The 18,095-nt window shown below is 42.7% G+C and overlaps 1 protein-coding gene across 1 annotated transcript in view; it reads left to right on the top strand.

Moving 5' to 3' along the window:
* Positions 1-16,182, top strand: part of LOC147603375 (Polynucleotidyl transferase, ribonuclease H-like superfamily protein) — a 29,047-nt gene extending 12,865 nt beyond the window's left edge. Inside the window, exons 3-8 of the mRNA XM_086796889.1 lie at positions 13,036-13,159; positions 13,314-13,401; positions 14,668-14,805; positions 15,050-15,137; positions 15,274-15,397; positions 15,497-16,182. Of these exons, the coding sequence (XP_086653015.1) occupies positions 13,036-13,159; positions 13,314-13,401; positions 14,668-14,805; positions 15,050-15,137; positions 15,274-15,397; positions 15,497-15,632 (698 nt within the window). The 3' untranslated portion in view covers positions 15,633-16,182. The remainder of the gene's footprint in view (positions 1-13,035; positions 13,160-13,313; positions 13,402-14,667; positions 14,806-15,049; positions 15,138-15,273; positions 15,398-15,496) is intronic.
* The last annotated feature ends 1,913 nt before the right edge of the window (positions 16,183-18,095 follow it).

The following is an 18,095-nucleotide window of genomic DNA, read 5'->3' as shown; positions in this document are numbered from 1 at the left end:
TTCGTGAACAGATCGTTGCTGATGACATCTTGCTAGAGTTCTGTTCGACGGGGGACAGTACGGTGGACCTCTTCACGAAGTCGCTCTCTCAGGATTTGCTCAGGCGTCACCCCAGCTCCATGTGGTTGGTTTCACAGCCAGGAGCTGAGAGGGGGTGTTAGAAGTCATCTCCTGTCTAGATTTATACACCAGGGCCTTTGTTGTGGGTGTGCCCGCCCTTATCAGGTGTTTTATCATTTTTCCTCACTCCCCGCATCTTTCTCCTATTTTTTCCCTTTTTTTGTGGCTTGGGAGGCAGCCCTGAGTTGGCAGGAGGATCCATTTGCTGGCCGACTACATCAAATGTGTGTACTAGAGCTCGCCGACTGTACTTGATGCAGTCGTGGACCCTCAGAGCTGGCCGACTGGCTGCATGCTGCTGGCCGACTGTAGATGCAGTCGTGGAGCCTTTTTTCAGCAGGCCGACTGCACATGTGGGGGCATATAAATAGGTCCCCACCCCCATACCACTCAGTGTATCATATTGGGATTTTCTTGTGTATATCAGAGCAGAGTTACACGCCTACATCTCTCTCTCTCTCTTGTGCTGTTTTTTTGCATGCGTTTTTTGCTCGTGTTCCCAGATCTGGTCATCATCTCCGCTGCGTATTTTGACATAGTGGGCGGTGCATTTCCAGTTGTAGACAAAGCTTTCTCAGAGCTTAGTTGGTGAATCAGTCAAGTGATTGCAAGGAGGAAAGTACAGGCTGGTACGATTGGCCTCACGAGTGCAGAATCACATGCTGATTTGGTAAGCTCTGAGCTTGTCCATCTTTCTTTCTTTCCATTGGCCTATGTCTGCTGCAGAGTTGTGCTATCTGGCCCCTTGTGAGAGGAGGGGTATGGCAGATTGACAGGGTGGAAACAGAGATTGGACAGTGGATGTATGTTTGTGCTGAATTGTGGAACCATGTACTTGGGATATGCCAGATGTGTGCTCAAGGCTGCCTTGCTGAATGGTCTTGGTTGATCAGAGGGAAACACAGAGTGTTGCTTTTGTGGGACACAGATCTGTGTGTGAACCCTTTGTGCTAAGAGGTCTTGTGGGCTGCCAGATTGGACATACAGGTGTATTCTCCTGGCTGGTTTTGTTGTACTCAGCTTTACATCTTTTTGAATTTGAATAACGAAATACCGAAAGGGGCGCCAAGCTTTGGGGCCAACAGGTGTCGTTCTCATTTCATATTTGGGGCACTCTAGCTCCAATTAAATTTGTTTTTATATTTGGACTACGAGTGGAAGGGTGACTGCTAGTCTACCGCACTTTGGTTTCTACCAGAGGCCGGTTTCAAGGTTCCGTTGCCGGGACCCATCATCAACTTTCTTAAGGGGGTGAGCTCGTGGTTGACTCGAGGAAAGTCATCGCTGAAAAATTCAGCAACATGTCTGATACAGAAGACGAATATTTTTATCATGAAGAGGAAGAGCAAGAGACCTCTCCTGAGAGAAATGAATCTGAGGATATTCTTGCAGGAGAATAGACTGCAGATGATGAGCAATATGAGAATGTAACACAGCCAGAAGATATGCCTAGTAAAGAGAAAGATGATGCTCAATTTAAAAATCGTTTGGCTGGTGTTATGGATGTGTTTATGCAGCTCACACAAAGTGAGAAGTTTGCTGAATTTATGAGATTCCGTACTGAGCCTGAAAAGAAGAAGAAGAAGGTGCGTTCTAAGAACCTTCCTCAAGGTCATAGTGCTGCCTTCCCACAGGATCCATCTTTTGGACAGTTTCCGAACATGCAGCATGCTTTTGGTGCTAATTCTGAGAGTTCTTTCTTCGGACAGCCATCTATTCCTTAGCAGACTATGCATCCAGGTTATTTTGGTGGTGGCTCTGGGTTCCAATCTATGACTGGGGGTTATCCTCAGGGAGGCATGGATATGCCAGGGACTTTTGGAGCAAATTTTCAACTTGGAATGCAGGGGAATATGTATGGTGGTATGCAGTCCGGAATGCAAGGAAACATGTTTGGGGGCATGCAACCTGGAATGCAAGCAAATATGTATGGGGACATGTAGCCCGGTATGCATAATGGTATGTTTGGAAACATGGCTGGAATGTATGGCATGCCAAGTGTGGGAATTGGAAATGTTGACCCTATGATGGGCATGAATGCTGGGGGTAGCAATCTTGTGAAGCCACTTCCTTACGATAATCTAACGCCTATGGGTAAGGCGAAGGATTATAAGGAAGGGGAGCTGCTGTGAAATTTGATACATTCAGTGGGGCCAAAGATAAGTTAAAAGCACTTACCTTCTTACAGCAGTTTGATGCTGCTTTTTCTGGTGGTAATTACACAGAGTCCTCAAAGGTGAGAAAAGTTGCGACTTTCTCAAAGGTAATGCATTGCAGTGGTGGTCTACTCTTCTTGTGCAGGGCATAGCACCATCTACTTGGGTACAATTTAAACAGGTGTTCTCTTCCGTATGGCTCACATCTACTTTTGAGGTGGATGTAATGACAACATGGCACAAAGAGTTTTTCATCATGCCACTTGATGGATGTGATGTTTTGTTGGGAATGCCATGGTGCCACAGAGTACATGCAGTGGTGGATACATACAATAGGAAGATCACTTTGACTCATAGAGGGAAAGAACATGTTTTGGATGTAAAGTTAAAAGGGGAATTTGTTCCTATTGTATCAGCTTCGGCAATTTCATCAGTAATGAAAAAGCATCTTTCCGCGTACTTGATTTATGTAAAGGATGCACAAGATGATGAGTCTAAGTCTAATTTGTCTATGTTAGATAAGGACAGGATTGATTTCTTATGTGGGTTCCAAGATTGTTTTTCCGAGTCATTGCCAGGGGAACTTCCTCCAGAGAGGCCAGAAGATCATGCCATTGATCTAATTCCTGGTAGTACTCCACCAAATAGACTGCCGTACCGTGTTAGTGCAGCCCAACAAGAAGAAATTATGAGTCAGGTACAGGAGCTGTTGAATAAAGGGTTGATACAGCCTAGCTCATCACCCTTTTGCTCACCTGTACTCTTAGTGCAAAAGAAGGATGGTTCTTGGCGCATGTGTATTGATTACAGGGCGTTGAACAAGAATACCATCAAGAATCGATTTCCCATTCCGAACCACGTTTGGGTTGTATGAGTTCTTGGTTATGCCATTTGGTTTGACAAATGCACCTGCCATATTTAACAGAATGATGGACAGGATTTTCCGGCCTCATAGAGCGTTTGTGGGCACATTCTTTGATGATATGATTGTGCATTCACAAACTGAGGAGGAGCATAGAAGGCATTTAGCCATTGTGTTTGCAGAACTCAGGAACCATAGGCTGGTTATTAATGGCAAGAAGAGTGAGTTTTTCTTGCAAGAGATGCATTTCTTGGGGCATATTGTGTCTAAGCATTGAGTCCGTATGGATCCATCGAAGGTGGAAGCAATTCTTAATTGGCCAGATTTGAGAACCGTGCATGATGTACGCAGCTTTTTGGGATTGTGTTCCTATTACAGGCGGTACATACGGTATTTTGTTGAAATTGCTTCGCCCCTTCATGCCTTAACAAAGAAGGCAACTCCGTTTAGATGGGCTGATCAGGAAATCACAGTCTTCAAAAAGCTTAAAGAAAAGCTTACTTCGGATCCAGTATTGGTGTTACCGGACCTCCGAAAGGCTTTTGTTGTCCAATGTGATGCATATGGAAATAGCATTGGGGCAGTTCTCATGCAGGAGGGACATGTGATAGCCTATGAGAGTAGAATATTGCAAGATGCCGAGAAGCATTTACAGGTTTATGAGAAAGAGATGTTGGTTGTAATTCATGCTCTTTCTACATGGAAACAATATTTGCTTGGGGCTGATTTCACTGTGCAGACAGATCATCAGACCTTGCGTTATTTCCTCACGCAAACTAAGCTTTCAGAGAAGCATATGCGATGGGCAAACTTTTTGTCTATGTTTCACTTCCAGATTGTGCATGTGGAAGGCAAAAAGAATGTTGTGGCAGATGCTTTGTCACGCAAGCCACAGGTATCAGTAGTTTCACTTGCTTATCATCATGAGCTTGATGAAATGAAAGAGCAGTATGCCCATGATAAGGATTTTGAAAGGTTGTATGATCAGATATCTGAGGGTCAGCGGCATGAGCATTATACTCTCAGAGATGGGTTTTTATTGATGCATGGCAGACTGTGTGTTACCAAGCAATTGCGCCTCAAAGTTATGATTGAAAGTCATGCTTCACCGTATGCAGGTCATAGAGGTATTGACGCCGCGGTAAAAGCAGTGGAGACTTTCTTTTATTGGCCAACCTTGAGAAGAGATGTTGATGCCTTTGTTAGGCAATGCATCGTATGTCAGAAGGTAAAGTTTGATCGTCAAAAGACACTAGGGTTACTACAGCCTTTACCTATTCCCGATAGACCATGGGAGAGCATTGCCATGGATTTTGTATTTGATCTTTCATGGACACAAACGGACAATGATGGCATTTGGACTATCATATGCAGGTTCCGTAAGCAGGCTCATTTCATTCCCGTGCGTAAGACGATCAAAGTGGATCATATGGTGAAGTTGTTCATGGCTAACATCTTCAAGTATCATGGCTTGCCTACGTCTATCATTAGTGACCGTGATCCACGGATGACGAGTTTATTCTGGAGAGGGTTGTTCGACAACATGGGTACAACTCTCAAGTTTTCATCATCATTTCATCCACAAACAGATGGTCAATCGGAAGAGGCTAACTCCACAGTGTTAGATCTTCTTAAGTGTTATGTGTCAGAGCACAAGCAACAATGGGAAAAGTATCTTCCTTTGGTGGAGTTTGCATATAATAACACCGTTCATACCTCGACGGGCAAGGCGCCTTTTGAGATTGTGGAAGGAGGGAAGAAGGTACCACCCATTTTGCACACAAAGGATAAGATCTTTGAAGCTGATCAGTATGTGGATAACATGGATGAAGCTTATCGGAGAGTTAAGTTGGCACTCCAGAAAACTCAGCAGAAGCAAAAGAAAGCTGCAGACCGTCACAGACGTGCTTTAGAGTTTGCATTGGGTGATTGGGTTCTTTTGCGATTTGAAAAGGCTAGACTCAAGAAGATGAAGGATAAAGAGCGCTTATTTCCTAAGTTGAGCATGCGTTATTATGGGCCTTTTCAAGTATTGGAAAAGATTGGTGAGGTGGCCTATCGTTTGAAGCTACCAGATCACTGGCGGATTCACAATGCATTTCACGTGAGTCTCCTTAGACCTTTCCCTGGGGATGTGCCTGAGGATGTATCAGATGAGGCTCAGCCAGAAGTTGAGGAACTTGATGAGGTTCTTATTCCAGAGCAGATACTGGCACATAAGGAAAGAAAGGTACGAGGTAAAGCTTCCCGTTGCTATCTTGTGAAGTTCAAGAACTATTCACCGATGGATGCGAAGTGGATGGAGGAAGGTGACTTAACAGATTCACCTCAGGTTTTGCAGCTTTATCTTGATGCCTTTGAGTTGGAGCCGACTCTTGTTACGGCTCATTTAGGTTCAGCAAAGCATGGGTCTGGAGCATTGCCTGATGCTCAAGAGGGGGGTAGCACCTCCACTCCCTTGATACAGACAGGCTCAGATGACATCTAGAGGTCGCTTGGTGCAGTTTTTATCTCACCCGAAGGTACTGATGGCTGAGAGTATATCTGTTTATGGGACTTCTATGATATATGTGTACTAGTCACATTAGATGTTGTGGTTGTGTATGGTTCACAGTGGACTACTACTACGCCATTGGTTTGTAGTGAATGATGTTACATGTGCATGGCTTAGAGAGATTGGGACGCTGATCTTGCCATATGTATATTTCACTTTGGATATTTTGCTGTATCACCAGAATGCAATTGAGGACGCTTGCCATTTTTCAAGAGGGGGGTATGTCATGACCTTGTGAAAATGGAATAGCACAAGTGTGGGCATGGTGGTTGCAGAGCAAAATAAATATTAAATGATTCACATTTGGGGTGCCCGGACAAAGAGAATGATGTGTGGACATCTCCAGGTGTGAAGGAGGATCAATAACATTAATATAATTAATGTTTGAATCATGGGTGGCCCCTAGGCCTAAGTGGCCCCTAGGGAACTTTAATAAATATTAAAGTTGGGGGCCTAGGATAATTTTGGAGAGAGGCCACTCCACTTTTGGAGTTACACACCTCTCTCATCTCTCTCTCTCTCTCTCTCTCTCTCGCTTTTGGGGAGTCGTGCAAGTCTCAAGCGTGGAGAAGAGGAGAAGCTGGTCGACTGCATAGAAGATCTCTTGCTTTTGGGGAGTCGTGCAAGTCTCAAGCGTGGAGAAGAGGAGAAGCTGGTCGATTGCATAGAAGAGTGTTGACTACTGTTTTCCGTACAGAAGAGCCTGTACAGCTGCAGGTACAGTCCACGTGGCTGCCCGTACAGGATACAGCTGTTGCAGGTACAGGTGGCGCTGACAGGGGTTGAAAGCAGGTGCATGCTGTGCTGCAGGCTTTGGCGGTGGCTGTGCTGCAGGTACAGTCGTACGGACAGCTAGTACAGGTGTACGGACAGGTGCAGGGTCTGGCGGCTGCAGTGCAAGTGCTGTACTGTATGGTACAGGTGGCTGCAGAGGCTGTACGGGACAGGTACAGTGGTGATTTACTGACCTGTACGGACAGGTACAGCCAGTTTCAGCTCTGTTCAGACCTGAATAGTAGTGGGCGATGCATTTCCTGTGGCAGACAAAGCTTTCTCAGAGCTTAGTTGGTGAATCAGTCAAGTGATTGCAAGGAGGAAAGTACAGGCTGGTACGATTGGCCTCACGAGGGCAGAATCACGTGTTGATTTGGTAAGCTTTGAACTTGTCCATCTTTCTTTCTTTCCATTGGCTTATGTCTGCTACAGAGTTGTGCTATTTTGCTCCTTGTGAGAGGAGGGGTATGGCAGATTGACAGGGTGGAAACAGAGATTGGACAGTGGATGTATGTTTGTGCTGAATTGTGGAACCATGTACTTGGGATATGCCAGATGTGTGCTCAAGGTTGCCCTGCTGAATGGTCTTGGCTGATCAGAGGGAAACATAGAGTGTTGCTTTTGTGGGACACAAATCTGTGTGTGAACCCTCTGTGCGTCAAAGGCCCTAGTTCCCCGGGTACCCGCCGCGAGTTTCATTGGTATCAGAGCATAGGCTTTCTTGGAAGTGGAGGCTTTCTTCTATCAATAAGAAAGAGAAGATCTCAAGTGGGGACCACACTTACCATCATTGCTGTTAAGCATGGCCAGCTTCACAGCTTATGAAGCAAGAGCATGAGCAGTAGACAGCTTGTTGATCTAAGGATTTATGAATTCACAGAATTTTATCGTGAAAGTGTGAAGTTGGCTTTATGTGTACACGTTTAGCACTCTTTCCATATGGATATTGTGGATTATATTATCAAGCTTACAGGCAAGCTATATGGAGATATATCTCAGGATATCTTAAGGATATGGTAATGAGATATTTCTTTTGGCTTCATGACCAACCTGGCAAAGAAAAGCTAAGTATACTTTGAGTTTGCAAAGTTAGTGCTTTGGCTATTTACTATGAAGTGTTTTTGATGTTCACTAACCCTTGTATAGCTATGCAAGGAGAAAGGTGTTGTTGTTTGCCTTGAGATAGTTTCAGGGAAACATTGTTTATGGCTCCCTTTAATGGGATGAATTCTTTTCATGGCTCCCTTTATTGGGATGGAATATATCCATGGAGATTTCTTTCTTGGACGAGATTTATATAGATATTGGGCTTCACAAGCAATTTCTATGGACGAATTTGTCTGAGTTTATAGAGAAGAAATCTTTGGATATCTCATGGATATGATGCTTTTATGGATAAAGTCCACCTCTACTCCAAGGTGTGTGGCTAGCACAGAGTATGTGGTAAGAGTTATGGTATACAAGGATTATGGTATACAGGTCTATGGATTCTTGGACTTCTTTTCTAGGGATTTGGATCCATCCTCAGGTTTATGGATTATGTTTATGACTCCCTTTTACTGGGATGGATTATTCCTTTTGGCTCCCTTTATTTGGGATGCATTGGACTTATGAAACTCATGATTCACATACCTTGTGTAGTGTTTTCTTGTCCTACGTGCTCTCTTGAAGATTGTTTCTACCATGTGAGGGTGGAACAATAGAGAGCAGATGGAAGGGAACATGGGCACTTCAAAGGGTAGTGACAAGCATAACATACCCTGTGTAGTGTTCTCTTGTCCTACGTGCTCTGTTGAAGATTGTTTCTACTATGTGTGGGTGGAACAATAGAGAGCACATGGAAGGGAACATGGGCACTTGAGAGGGTAGTGTGAGTTGGTGGCCGAAATGCCTACAAACTATTGGTGGCCGAAATGCCTAAAAACTATGTGTAGTAGCAGAAATGCTTATGGAACACCAGGTTATCTATGCCTGCGAGTGATTGTTTTATCTTGTTACTTGAGCCCACCTCTCATCCAAGGTGTGTGGTCAGAGTACCAACACGGAGTGCAAGTGGTAAAGTAGACATGACGGGACTTATGTCTATGCCAAGGGTCATGTGGACCGATGTCTTGTTGGCAAGAGACTTATTTTGTCTTGCCCATTTACTTGGGACATGGATTATGATATCTGGACTTATGGGACTGATTTGTCTCGCCCATTTATCTTAGGACATGATTATGATATCTGGACTTATGGGACTGTTTTTGTCTCGCCCATTTATCTTGGGACATGATTTTGATATTAGTATTATGGAGACTTTTTTAGTCTCGCCCATTTCTTTGGGACATGGATTCTTCAGTTATATTGGATTTTTGAGATTTTCTCGTCTCGCCCAATCGATGGGACATGATTATATCTTGAATATATGGCTTGAAGCTTAAAGTTGCGGATAACTTTTAAGAAGTTGGGGAGGATGTCACCAGCCTGGACATTTCCCAGTGTGAAAGGAGTCTGGTGGACTCCAAGATGTCTAAATATTTGGAAAGTACAAGCTTTGGGAATGGGGGATTATCCTAGAATACAAAGGACCACACTCCTAAAATTTAGGAGAGTTGCTATTTTTGGCTCGACTCCGATGGAAATTCTGTTCGCGTCATTACATCTGGAATTGAGGAGATACCAAGAGTTGGCAAAGTGCCTATGACAGAATGTCTACCAGTTGGGATATTTTTAGAGATAAAGTTTATGGAAGGACCCATCTCTTAGATTGGGACATGTGGCAAGAAAGTGGACCAAAGTGAGACAAGTGGCTTGACACTTGTTAGAAAGTGGATCAAAGTGAGACAAGTGGCCTCACACTTGTCACTTCAGCTATTGTGTGGCTCTCCACTTGTCATTGTAGCCTTCTCTTGCCATTTTAGCTCATGGGAGACTGAAATCTATAAATTGGAGCCCTCTCTTTTCATTAATGGAGGCTCTCTTGCTGCACACTAGCCTCTACCATCGTTACAGGCTGCCCTAATGATGGCTACTCTCTTTCTCTCTCTCTTGAAGGTTGCCCATGAAGAATACCGGCTATTGGGGACTGTTTTGGAGGCTTCCATCGTGAAGAAATGCTGAAGGCAAGGGTATTCAATCATTTATTACGATTTCTAGCCATTGTACTTGTTGTACCAGCATTTGTACTTGTTGTACTTGTTGTACCAGCCATCGTACCGGCTATACTAGCCATTGTTCTAGCTGTACCAGTCCTTGTACCGGCTGTACTAGCCATTGTACCTACTGTACTGGCCACTGTACCTATTGTTCCGACTGAATGGAGAGTTGAACTTGTTGTACCAGCTCTATTGCATGAAGACCCGTGGTTTTTGGAGAAGAATCAGTACCCACACGGAGATATATGGATTATGTTGTTGGCTCGGCATTTCTACAGCTTGTCTTCCGGCTTGGTTGCCTCGTGTTGGGTTGTGTTATGGCATTTGTATATGGATAATCCGGCATCTCCCGTGGGGAGAGTAAGGCCCTCAAAGCTTGTACATGATATTATTCTCCTTGGGTAATAAAATACTCCAAGGGGGGGGGGGGGGGTCGGCCCATTCCGACCTCTATGCGGTGTCACACGTGCAAGCTTCATTTTTCAGCATTTGTGGATGTTTTGTCTAGCTTTTATGTTTTATGCAAAGTGATGATGGATATGTGTTAAGGCTGTGGCCATGTTTAAATGTTTTGTCCGGAGGCGGACATAACCCAATGTCCACCGCCCAGACCTTATCCCCTTTGTACAAAGGGAGTAACCAACCATGTGTCCACTCTAGCTTACTCCACAAAGCACTTGCCTGTCACCTACACTGGACAACTCACCACCTCACTCTTTCTCCTCTCTAGAGATGTTCGGAGGACTGTTGGGCTGCATTTTTTGCACATTCTCCTTCCCTACTCCACATCCAAGCGTGCTAAGGTGTTTCGCAAGCTTCCAAGAGTGTTTTCGGGTACTAATCACTCTCTTACACACTCCCAATGACTGAAATTCCGCAAAACAGCTCTCTTTATTGCTGTAATTTCTGGTCTTTTTGTTGAAAACCCTAATTTCAACTCTCCTTTCTCAAGTTAAACCATAGGGGAAGCTTTCCCAAGGTTCCCTTCATCCTCTTGAAGACTTTTGTTGCGAAGAAATGCGACAAATGGAAGATCTCATCACTCCAAGGACTTCCACGCGAAGACTTCCGTTGTCATTGACTCTACTTGCAATTGTAAGCGTTTATGCTTAAATATGGAAGCAAGTAGCAAGAGGGAGGAATCGGATTACAAGATCACATACCCTGTGTAGTGTTTTCTTGTCCTACGTGCGCTCTTGCAGATTGTGGCTACCAAGTGTTGGTGGAACAATAGAGAGCAGATGGTAGGGAACATGGGCACTTGAGAGGGTAGTGTGGATTGTAAGTCTACATCGAACAACCACTTGTTTGCAATACTGTATTCATATGCATTGGTATGGAAATCTGGTCAGAAATGCCCATGACACTATGTACTTGATTCTTCCAAGATCAATATACTTTATTTGAGGGAGGAGTCGGCCGTTCCGGCTCATTGTGTGTCTCTTGTCAATTTAGTAAATTATTTCTTGTATTTGAGTAAGTGTCCATCAAATATTAGTGTATTTAAGTGTATTGATTAGCATTGTGTTCAACCAAGTTAGAGTCTTTTTATAGGTTAAAAACAGGGGAAGAAAGAAAAACAGACTGTAAGTGAGTTTGTCCACCAAAAATATGAAATAGCCCTCCCCTAACCCTATTGAATTAGTCCCTAATTCCAATGGTTAGTGTTAGGTATGTAACACTCCTCCCCACTTAGGACATTTTCACTCTTGGAAAAGAGTGGAAATAGAGGAAAGAGAATCTAGCTACCAAAAACAACTGTCTTGGAAATTAGGTTCATACCTATCTAAACAATCTACATAGCTGCATATATGAGAACCAGCTCAACTGAAACTGCTGTTCCAACAGACTATCATCATGGAAATAAGACAAAAACCAAAACCTACTCAGGTTCTTGAAGAACATAAACCATCCTTCAATCCTCCAACTCCTCATGGAATTGGAAACGTGAAATCGTTGAGACGACTATTTGCTAGCTACAACATAATACCCATTCTTTTCAGGATCTTGTAATTCCTCTTACCTAGGGAATATCATACCTCCCTCTCAGAGACTTCTAAGAATATCAGGCACCACAAATTGCGTTTCCTTCAAGCTATCAAAGTCTCTGGGAATTTGGGTTTTAACCCACCTCCTATCAAACATAATCTAGCTATTGCTAGAACTATATACTCGGAAGTATCATAGGTAAACTCAACAATAGGGATATACCTCTCCCAATAAAACGGTCGATTGGAGCCATATGCACAAAGCATAACCTCCAAAACTCTCTAAATCTGTGTAAATTCGTGTTGAAAGACATTTCTTCATATCCAAGTCTGCATACTTGGCCACTACATCAAATTCATCCTTTGCTTAGAGGAACTCATCTTGAAACTGTGCCTTGAAATTTGCCTAAGTAGTGGGTTTATCCCTAAGTTCTCTCCACCAAGTAAGGGCCTTTCCTTTAGGAGGAACTCATCTAGAAACTATGCCTCAAAATTTACCCAAGTGGTGGGTTTATCCCTAAGTTCTCTCCACCAAGTAAGGGCCTTCCCCTTTAGGAGACCCCTCAAACCATCTGTTACATATCTAATACTAATCCTCAAGATTAGTGGCCTAATTTGACAAGGTTAGGAATGACTTGCCTGCCTAGGCTGACCCATGAGCATATATTTAGATATGCTAGCCACTCCACGACCAGCCCTATGTATGCTTTTTATGATTGGATCATTGTTTATGGCAACAATAAGCACTATGTAAGTGAGTCTTGGGTTATTATTGATTCATTGTGTTCTAGACATGGACCAAGAGGCTTACCCTTGCCATGGACATGGTGGATCACTGGTAATCTTGCTGAGGGCCCCTATGGGCAGGTGCTAGTGGTATGGGACTCTAGGGTTGATTGGCATGGACCTGTGGGAGTGGAACCTTAGCACCGAGATTAATACCTTCTTTTCTCCCTCTTGAAATTTAAGAATCTTCAAGTGTTTTTTTTTAGTATTCGGAAAAATTTCCCTTTAAAACAAATTTGTTATTTCAATTGGTAAGCTCAGGTATAGTTAGGCTATCATGAAGGTTATGATTTTTGATGTGTAAATATTGAAAAAAGTGCCAAATGCATTTGCCTCGAATTTGTCGCGAAATAACAAAAGCAAGGTAATAATACCCTCTCCCCTTCCCCTCAACATGCACACCAAAAAAGAAGAAAAGGGAGGAAATAAAAAATATAGATTTGTCTACACAAATGCACTGAAAAACTACTCACACACATACATCACATGTGGATGTGTGGGAATGTTTAGTGCAATCAGTTTTTTGAAGAGCAAAGTCTAGGTTTGAGCTCTTGCACAATTTCCAATGCACTTGGATCCAGAAAAAGGATAGTGGCTAGGTTTTTTTGATCTGTTTAGGTTGTTTTTGCTTGTAAATTATATGTGTTTGTGTTTGCAGACTCCAAGACGTTGAAAGAGTCTAAAAGGGAGGAGCTTTTTGAGTGCATCAAGTCCGATGAATCCATGGGCTGGGCGGTAGATGTGATTGACCCAAGAGTTCTATCATCATTGATGCTTGCAAAGTTCGTGAGTTTTTTGATGGATTCAGAGCCTTATTCTGTACTTCTTTGAGTGGTATATGCATGGACATCACTCTCTATTGATGAACCATCACATCTCGCATCCTAACTTGATATCAAGAGAGAGCTGAGTATAGTTTTGCATTTATGCAACCAGGGAGAAAACAAATCTAAACCTCATATCTTACAACTCAGCAATGGGGCTCATCGCTCAAGTGCTGAATTTGGGCATCTTTGTGACTCAGGTATGTTACTGTCTGCATTCTGGACATGGAATTTTGTGATCATGCAAGTGCTTGTTGTAGTAGGCTGCATCTATTAGGGCAAGAGCGGTTTAAACTTACAAATTTCATATAATCTACTTCTTCAGCCATTTTTCTAAGAGCGCTGTCTTTGCTGACATGATCAATATATACCCATTCTTCTGGCTTTCCAAGCTGAGCAAGTGTATTGCCAACTCTCCTTCGTCATGCTAGGGTTACTCATACTGAGTGAATGGATGTGGCGAGTCTTACTTAGGCCGCAGTACGCCAGTTTGATAAGCGCCATCTATGATCATTCTTTCCACCTGAGGATTTAGAGAAACATATATGCTGGCAGTGGTTCTATTACCTTCTTTCTCCCCTCATGGAAAATATAATAAGTTTAAACATGATGGGCCACTGGCCATCCTTGTTTCAATTTCTGCCTCTGATTTTCATCAAAGTTAGGGTTACACTAAAATTGCTGATTTTACTTCTTTGATGGTGCTTTGGATTGCACTGATGAGGGCAATCTTTTGCTGTGTCCTTTCTATTAGCATATCAAGCATCCAATCCCATTGGCCAGATGTTGGTATTCTAGGCTGTTGATGAGAGAGGAATCATAATCTTGTCACATTTAAAACCATAAAGCAGCATACATGAAAAATGGTTAGGTTAGCTATTGCAGATCAAAGAAGCCAGTGATCCTATATGGAAGTATGTCGAGAGAAATGTCAAGGACGATTTGAGAATCACAGCAGATGCCAAGTGGATGCAACAGATGCTTTGGAGGCTGTTCCACCTTAGGAGCAATGGTTTATCCTCTCCTTTTCAAATGCTGAGTACAGAGAGAGGACTTGATTCTAGATGGATTGATCCATCTCACCCTAGATACATTCTGGTTTTGGAGAGGTTTAGCCCTGTATTCTCTTCTTTAAATTGTTTCAACTCAATTTTTAGGGCTTTTTGCAACATCTTCCTTTTGGATGACGATCTCTCTGCCTTGTGGTCATCTTCCTTACGACGATCTCCTCCTTGAGGCCATTTGGGGGAGAGTATGATTAAGCGGTCTGCCCAACTTCGCAACATCTTCCTTTCCCCTCCTCCTCCTCTCTTCTTCTTGTTGAGAAATATATTACTGATGCCATGAATCTTTTTGATCACATGTTAGCATAAAATTTGGAATGTTTTCTTAGCAAGATAAGAAGGTGATCATGTTCGAGCATTGGACAGTGGAAGGACTTTCTTTACATGTCCATGCATATGCAGGTGTTCGTGGACACTGTTGGTGATGCAGAAAAATATGAGGCTGAGCTCACAAGAAAATTTCCCGGGATTACGTTTAAAGTTTCCAAGAAGGCTGACAGTCTCTTCCCAATCGTCAGTGCTGCGAGCATTGTTGCTAAGGTGATCTCTTACCTTGTAGGTGTGTATGCATGTGCGTGCATGTGGACTGGATATACATGCATACATACATGCTCACATCTATACTTGCATGCATGCATGCATACATACAATGGTATGTATTTATCTAAGTAGGTATGCATGTGTGTGGCAAGCATGCCTGTGCCTGATTGTGTAAGCAGCAGTTTTGCTTGGAAGAACTTTCAGTTTATGTGGAGGATATTTAAATTCCTTAATTAGTCTACAGGTTACAAGAGATAGAGCATTGAAAGAGTGGATCATTGAAGAGACAGGCAGGGAGACTAGCAGGGAATTCGGCTCTGGCTATCCAGCAGGTATCATTCTTGATATCAAGTGTATCAATGCAATCACATGTTATGCTCTTCTTTCTTTGTTGGCAAGGTGATAAAACTTTCTCAATATAAGGAAACAAGACTCTGATTGCTTATGTGATGGCTTTTCAAAATTCAGACCCTGTGACAAAGGAGTGGCTGCAAAAGCATCGGAATAACATCTTTGGGTTTCCATCACTCGTGCGATTTAGTTGGGAAACATGCAAATCTATCATTGCAAAGGACGGAATCGAAGTCCATTGGTCAGGAGTTTTGTTTGGACCTTTTCAACTAATTTTCTTGGTATTCAGCTCTTGCTAATCTCTGCCTCAAGTGACTCTCTCCCTATGCACCTTTTGCAGGGAGGCAGAGCAAGATGACAAGAAGGATGAAAGCAGGCCCAGGTATAGCAAAACTGTGCTGCTTGAGTCCAATGCCGTAGGTCGGCATGACTTTTTTGTGAAAAGGAAGCTGCAGCAAGTCACCACTCGGTTGTGAGACTTGTTTCCAACAGTAGTCTCATTGAAAATATATGGAGAGTGGGCACTAATCCTGTCTAGCCTATTTAGGGGCATGTGAGTGGTCAGCCCATTGGTGCTGGTTGAGCTCTCCCACAACATAGCTCAAGATCACTAGCCCATCGAAGCTGGCATTTAAGATGTTGAACATGGCATGTATTGAGTGGTATATCAGATGTTAAGCAGGTCAGTCAAGTACATCAAGGTCTTGCCACAGAGTGGAAACGGTCTGAACAAAACCTCCAATATAACCAAGGGACTTCATAGGAACTCTAATTCGTCACTTGGGCTCCTAAACACCAGTTCATTATATTTTGCTCTAGTTCTTGTCCTTATGCATAGTATAGTTGAGGGAAACGGGGAAATGGAAATTTTGAGGAGAGCCGAAACGGAAATGGAAATGTCACGTCGGCAAGGAGCGCTAAGGGAGGGGAGGGGTTGGAAGTTCATGATTGTCTGTACGCACATGTGATCCCATTATGACATGAATTTTATGATTTATAAGAATGAAACGGATATTAGTTGGTGTAGTGTGACATTTTCTTACTAGTTCATGTTGATGTGGGTGGAAAGATCTCCGAAACGTGTGGTGTTGTGGGAAACGGCAAGCTGAAACGTTTCGGCTAACCTGAAACGTTTCGGGCAGTTGTTTTGGGGTTACCGAAACATTGGTGACCGGTCACTGAAACGTGTTGGTAACCGAAACGCGTTTCAGTCCCCTACCTATCTCGAAGCACATTGCGGCCCTCAAAAATAGCCGTTTCAGGTGTTTCCGGTAACTATGATGCATAGTGTTTTCTTATGTCTGGCTTGTGCATGCATTTATGCAAATGCCTTGGTTATAGTGAATGGCATGTACTATGTACTATGCAAGTAGTAAAGTTTAAGTGTTAATTCTTTTCAAGGATAATGTGGCCTTTCAAATCTTGTGGATGAAGTTGATAGTTTGATAGTTTCTGGTGTCAAACGTGGAAGAACTAACTTTAGCCTTTGTCAATTATCTCACGGAATTACCAAAAACTTTCACTAATCTTTTATCTCACTGAATATAGGTTGTCAAATAGCAAGATTTTTTGCAACAGTTCAAATTTTCTTTATAATCCATGCAAAAATTTGGACTCTCCACTATACCACGTATGTATATAGATACATATGTATGTGTGTACCTATATACACATACATATGTATGTATGTATATATATCACAAAAAATCACTTGGGGTGGTCTCCTTTAGGAATAAATTTTAAAGGTAGGTGTCCTATGAAGCTTTGGAGGGCAATGATGCCAGTTGAAGGCTTCAAATTTCAACATTGTATGTATGTATTCTTGGTAGAATGGGGTAATTGCAGTAGGTCTCATGCTTCTCAAATTTAAATTGAGACAATAATTGTACAGCATACATACCTCCGTAGTCAAAATTAAAGGAGAAATGCCTTTGTTATTTTGTTCTTAGAAGGCTCGAAAGCCATATCAAAACCTATCATTGTATCATTGGGGTTTAGATGTCCTCATACACCAAAAAAGATATAAAGTAAAGGGTAGTGGGAATGTATTCTTCCTCTTTCTTAATGTCCTCCCTTTCTCCTTTGTAGTAGTGTTTGTCTATATTACTTTTGTTATGAATAAATACGAGGGCATATTATTTCTAGAAGGTGCTTAAATACTAGTTTCAAAAGAAACAATTGCTCTACTTAAGCTTGTTTGTTGTATCTTCACTTTGTTGTCACACCGATTGATTGCCATGTATTCCCACCACATTTGGTGATATTGAGGAGATAGGGTATGAGCCACTTGGGTTAGACTCCTATGTGACCTACGGTGGGTAGTCCCTAGGTTCAACAAAGTGCTTGCATCCTCCAGTGTGTAGGTGGTTGATCTACCTGCCCATGGGCAGTTTGTAAATCCTTTAAATGCTTTATCTTTTTTGCATCATCAATAAGCCCTAAGCCCTTAATCTTTATCTGATGAGGATAGATGTTGCTGTTGTTATGCTTGTGGATATCTAAGTTCCATTGTGTGCCCTTCAGACTTTCCACCGTCTCCACTAGGGCCTCTGGATCCGTCTTTCAGATTTTGGATTTTCAGAGCATCAAGCAGGGAAATAGATTCTCTCCGGCCAACTTCAATCATGGGTGCAGTAATCCAAGAAAGATAAATTAGAGATCCGCCGCCAGAAAAGGCTATTTATTCATCTGTAAGGGCTCCAATTAGAAGCAATCGACCCTTTCATGGTAGAGATTCAAATTCATCCCCGACTTTCTAATAAAATCTATTGGTAAATAAAGAGGAGTCGATATTGTGTCAAGAATTAAAGAATAGAGGAAAGATGTTTATATGCTTCGACAAGGGTCATGCTGTAGGCATCAAAGTATGGTGAAAACTTGCCTCAGCCACAAATCTAAGCAACAGACCTAATCTCCCTAGTAACTTCAATCATTCTAGG

Source organism: Cibotium barometz, chromosome 64, assembly GCF_041138505.1.
Source record: "Cibotium barometz isolate CiBa-2024 chromosome 64, ASM4113850v1, whole genome shotgun sequence".
NCBI lineage: Eukaryota > Viridiplantae > Streptophyta > Polypodiopsida > Cyatheales > Cibotiaceae > Cibotium > Cibotium barometz.
This window is presented reverse-complemented; position numbering and strand designations above follow the sequence as displayed.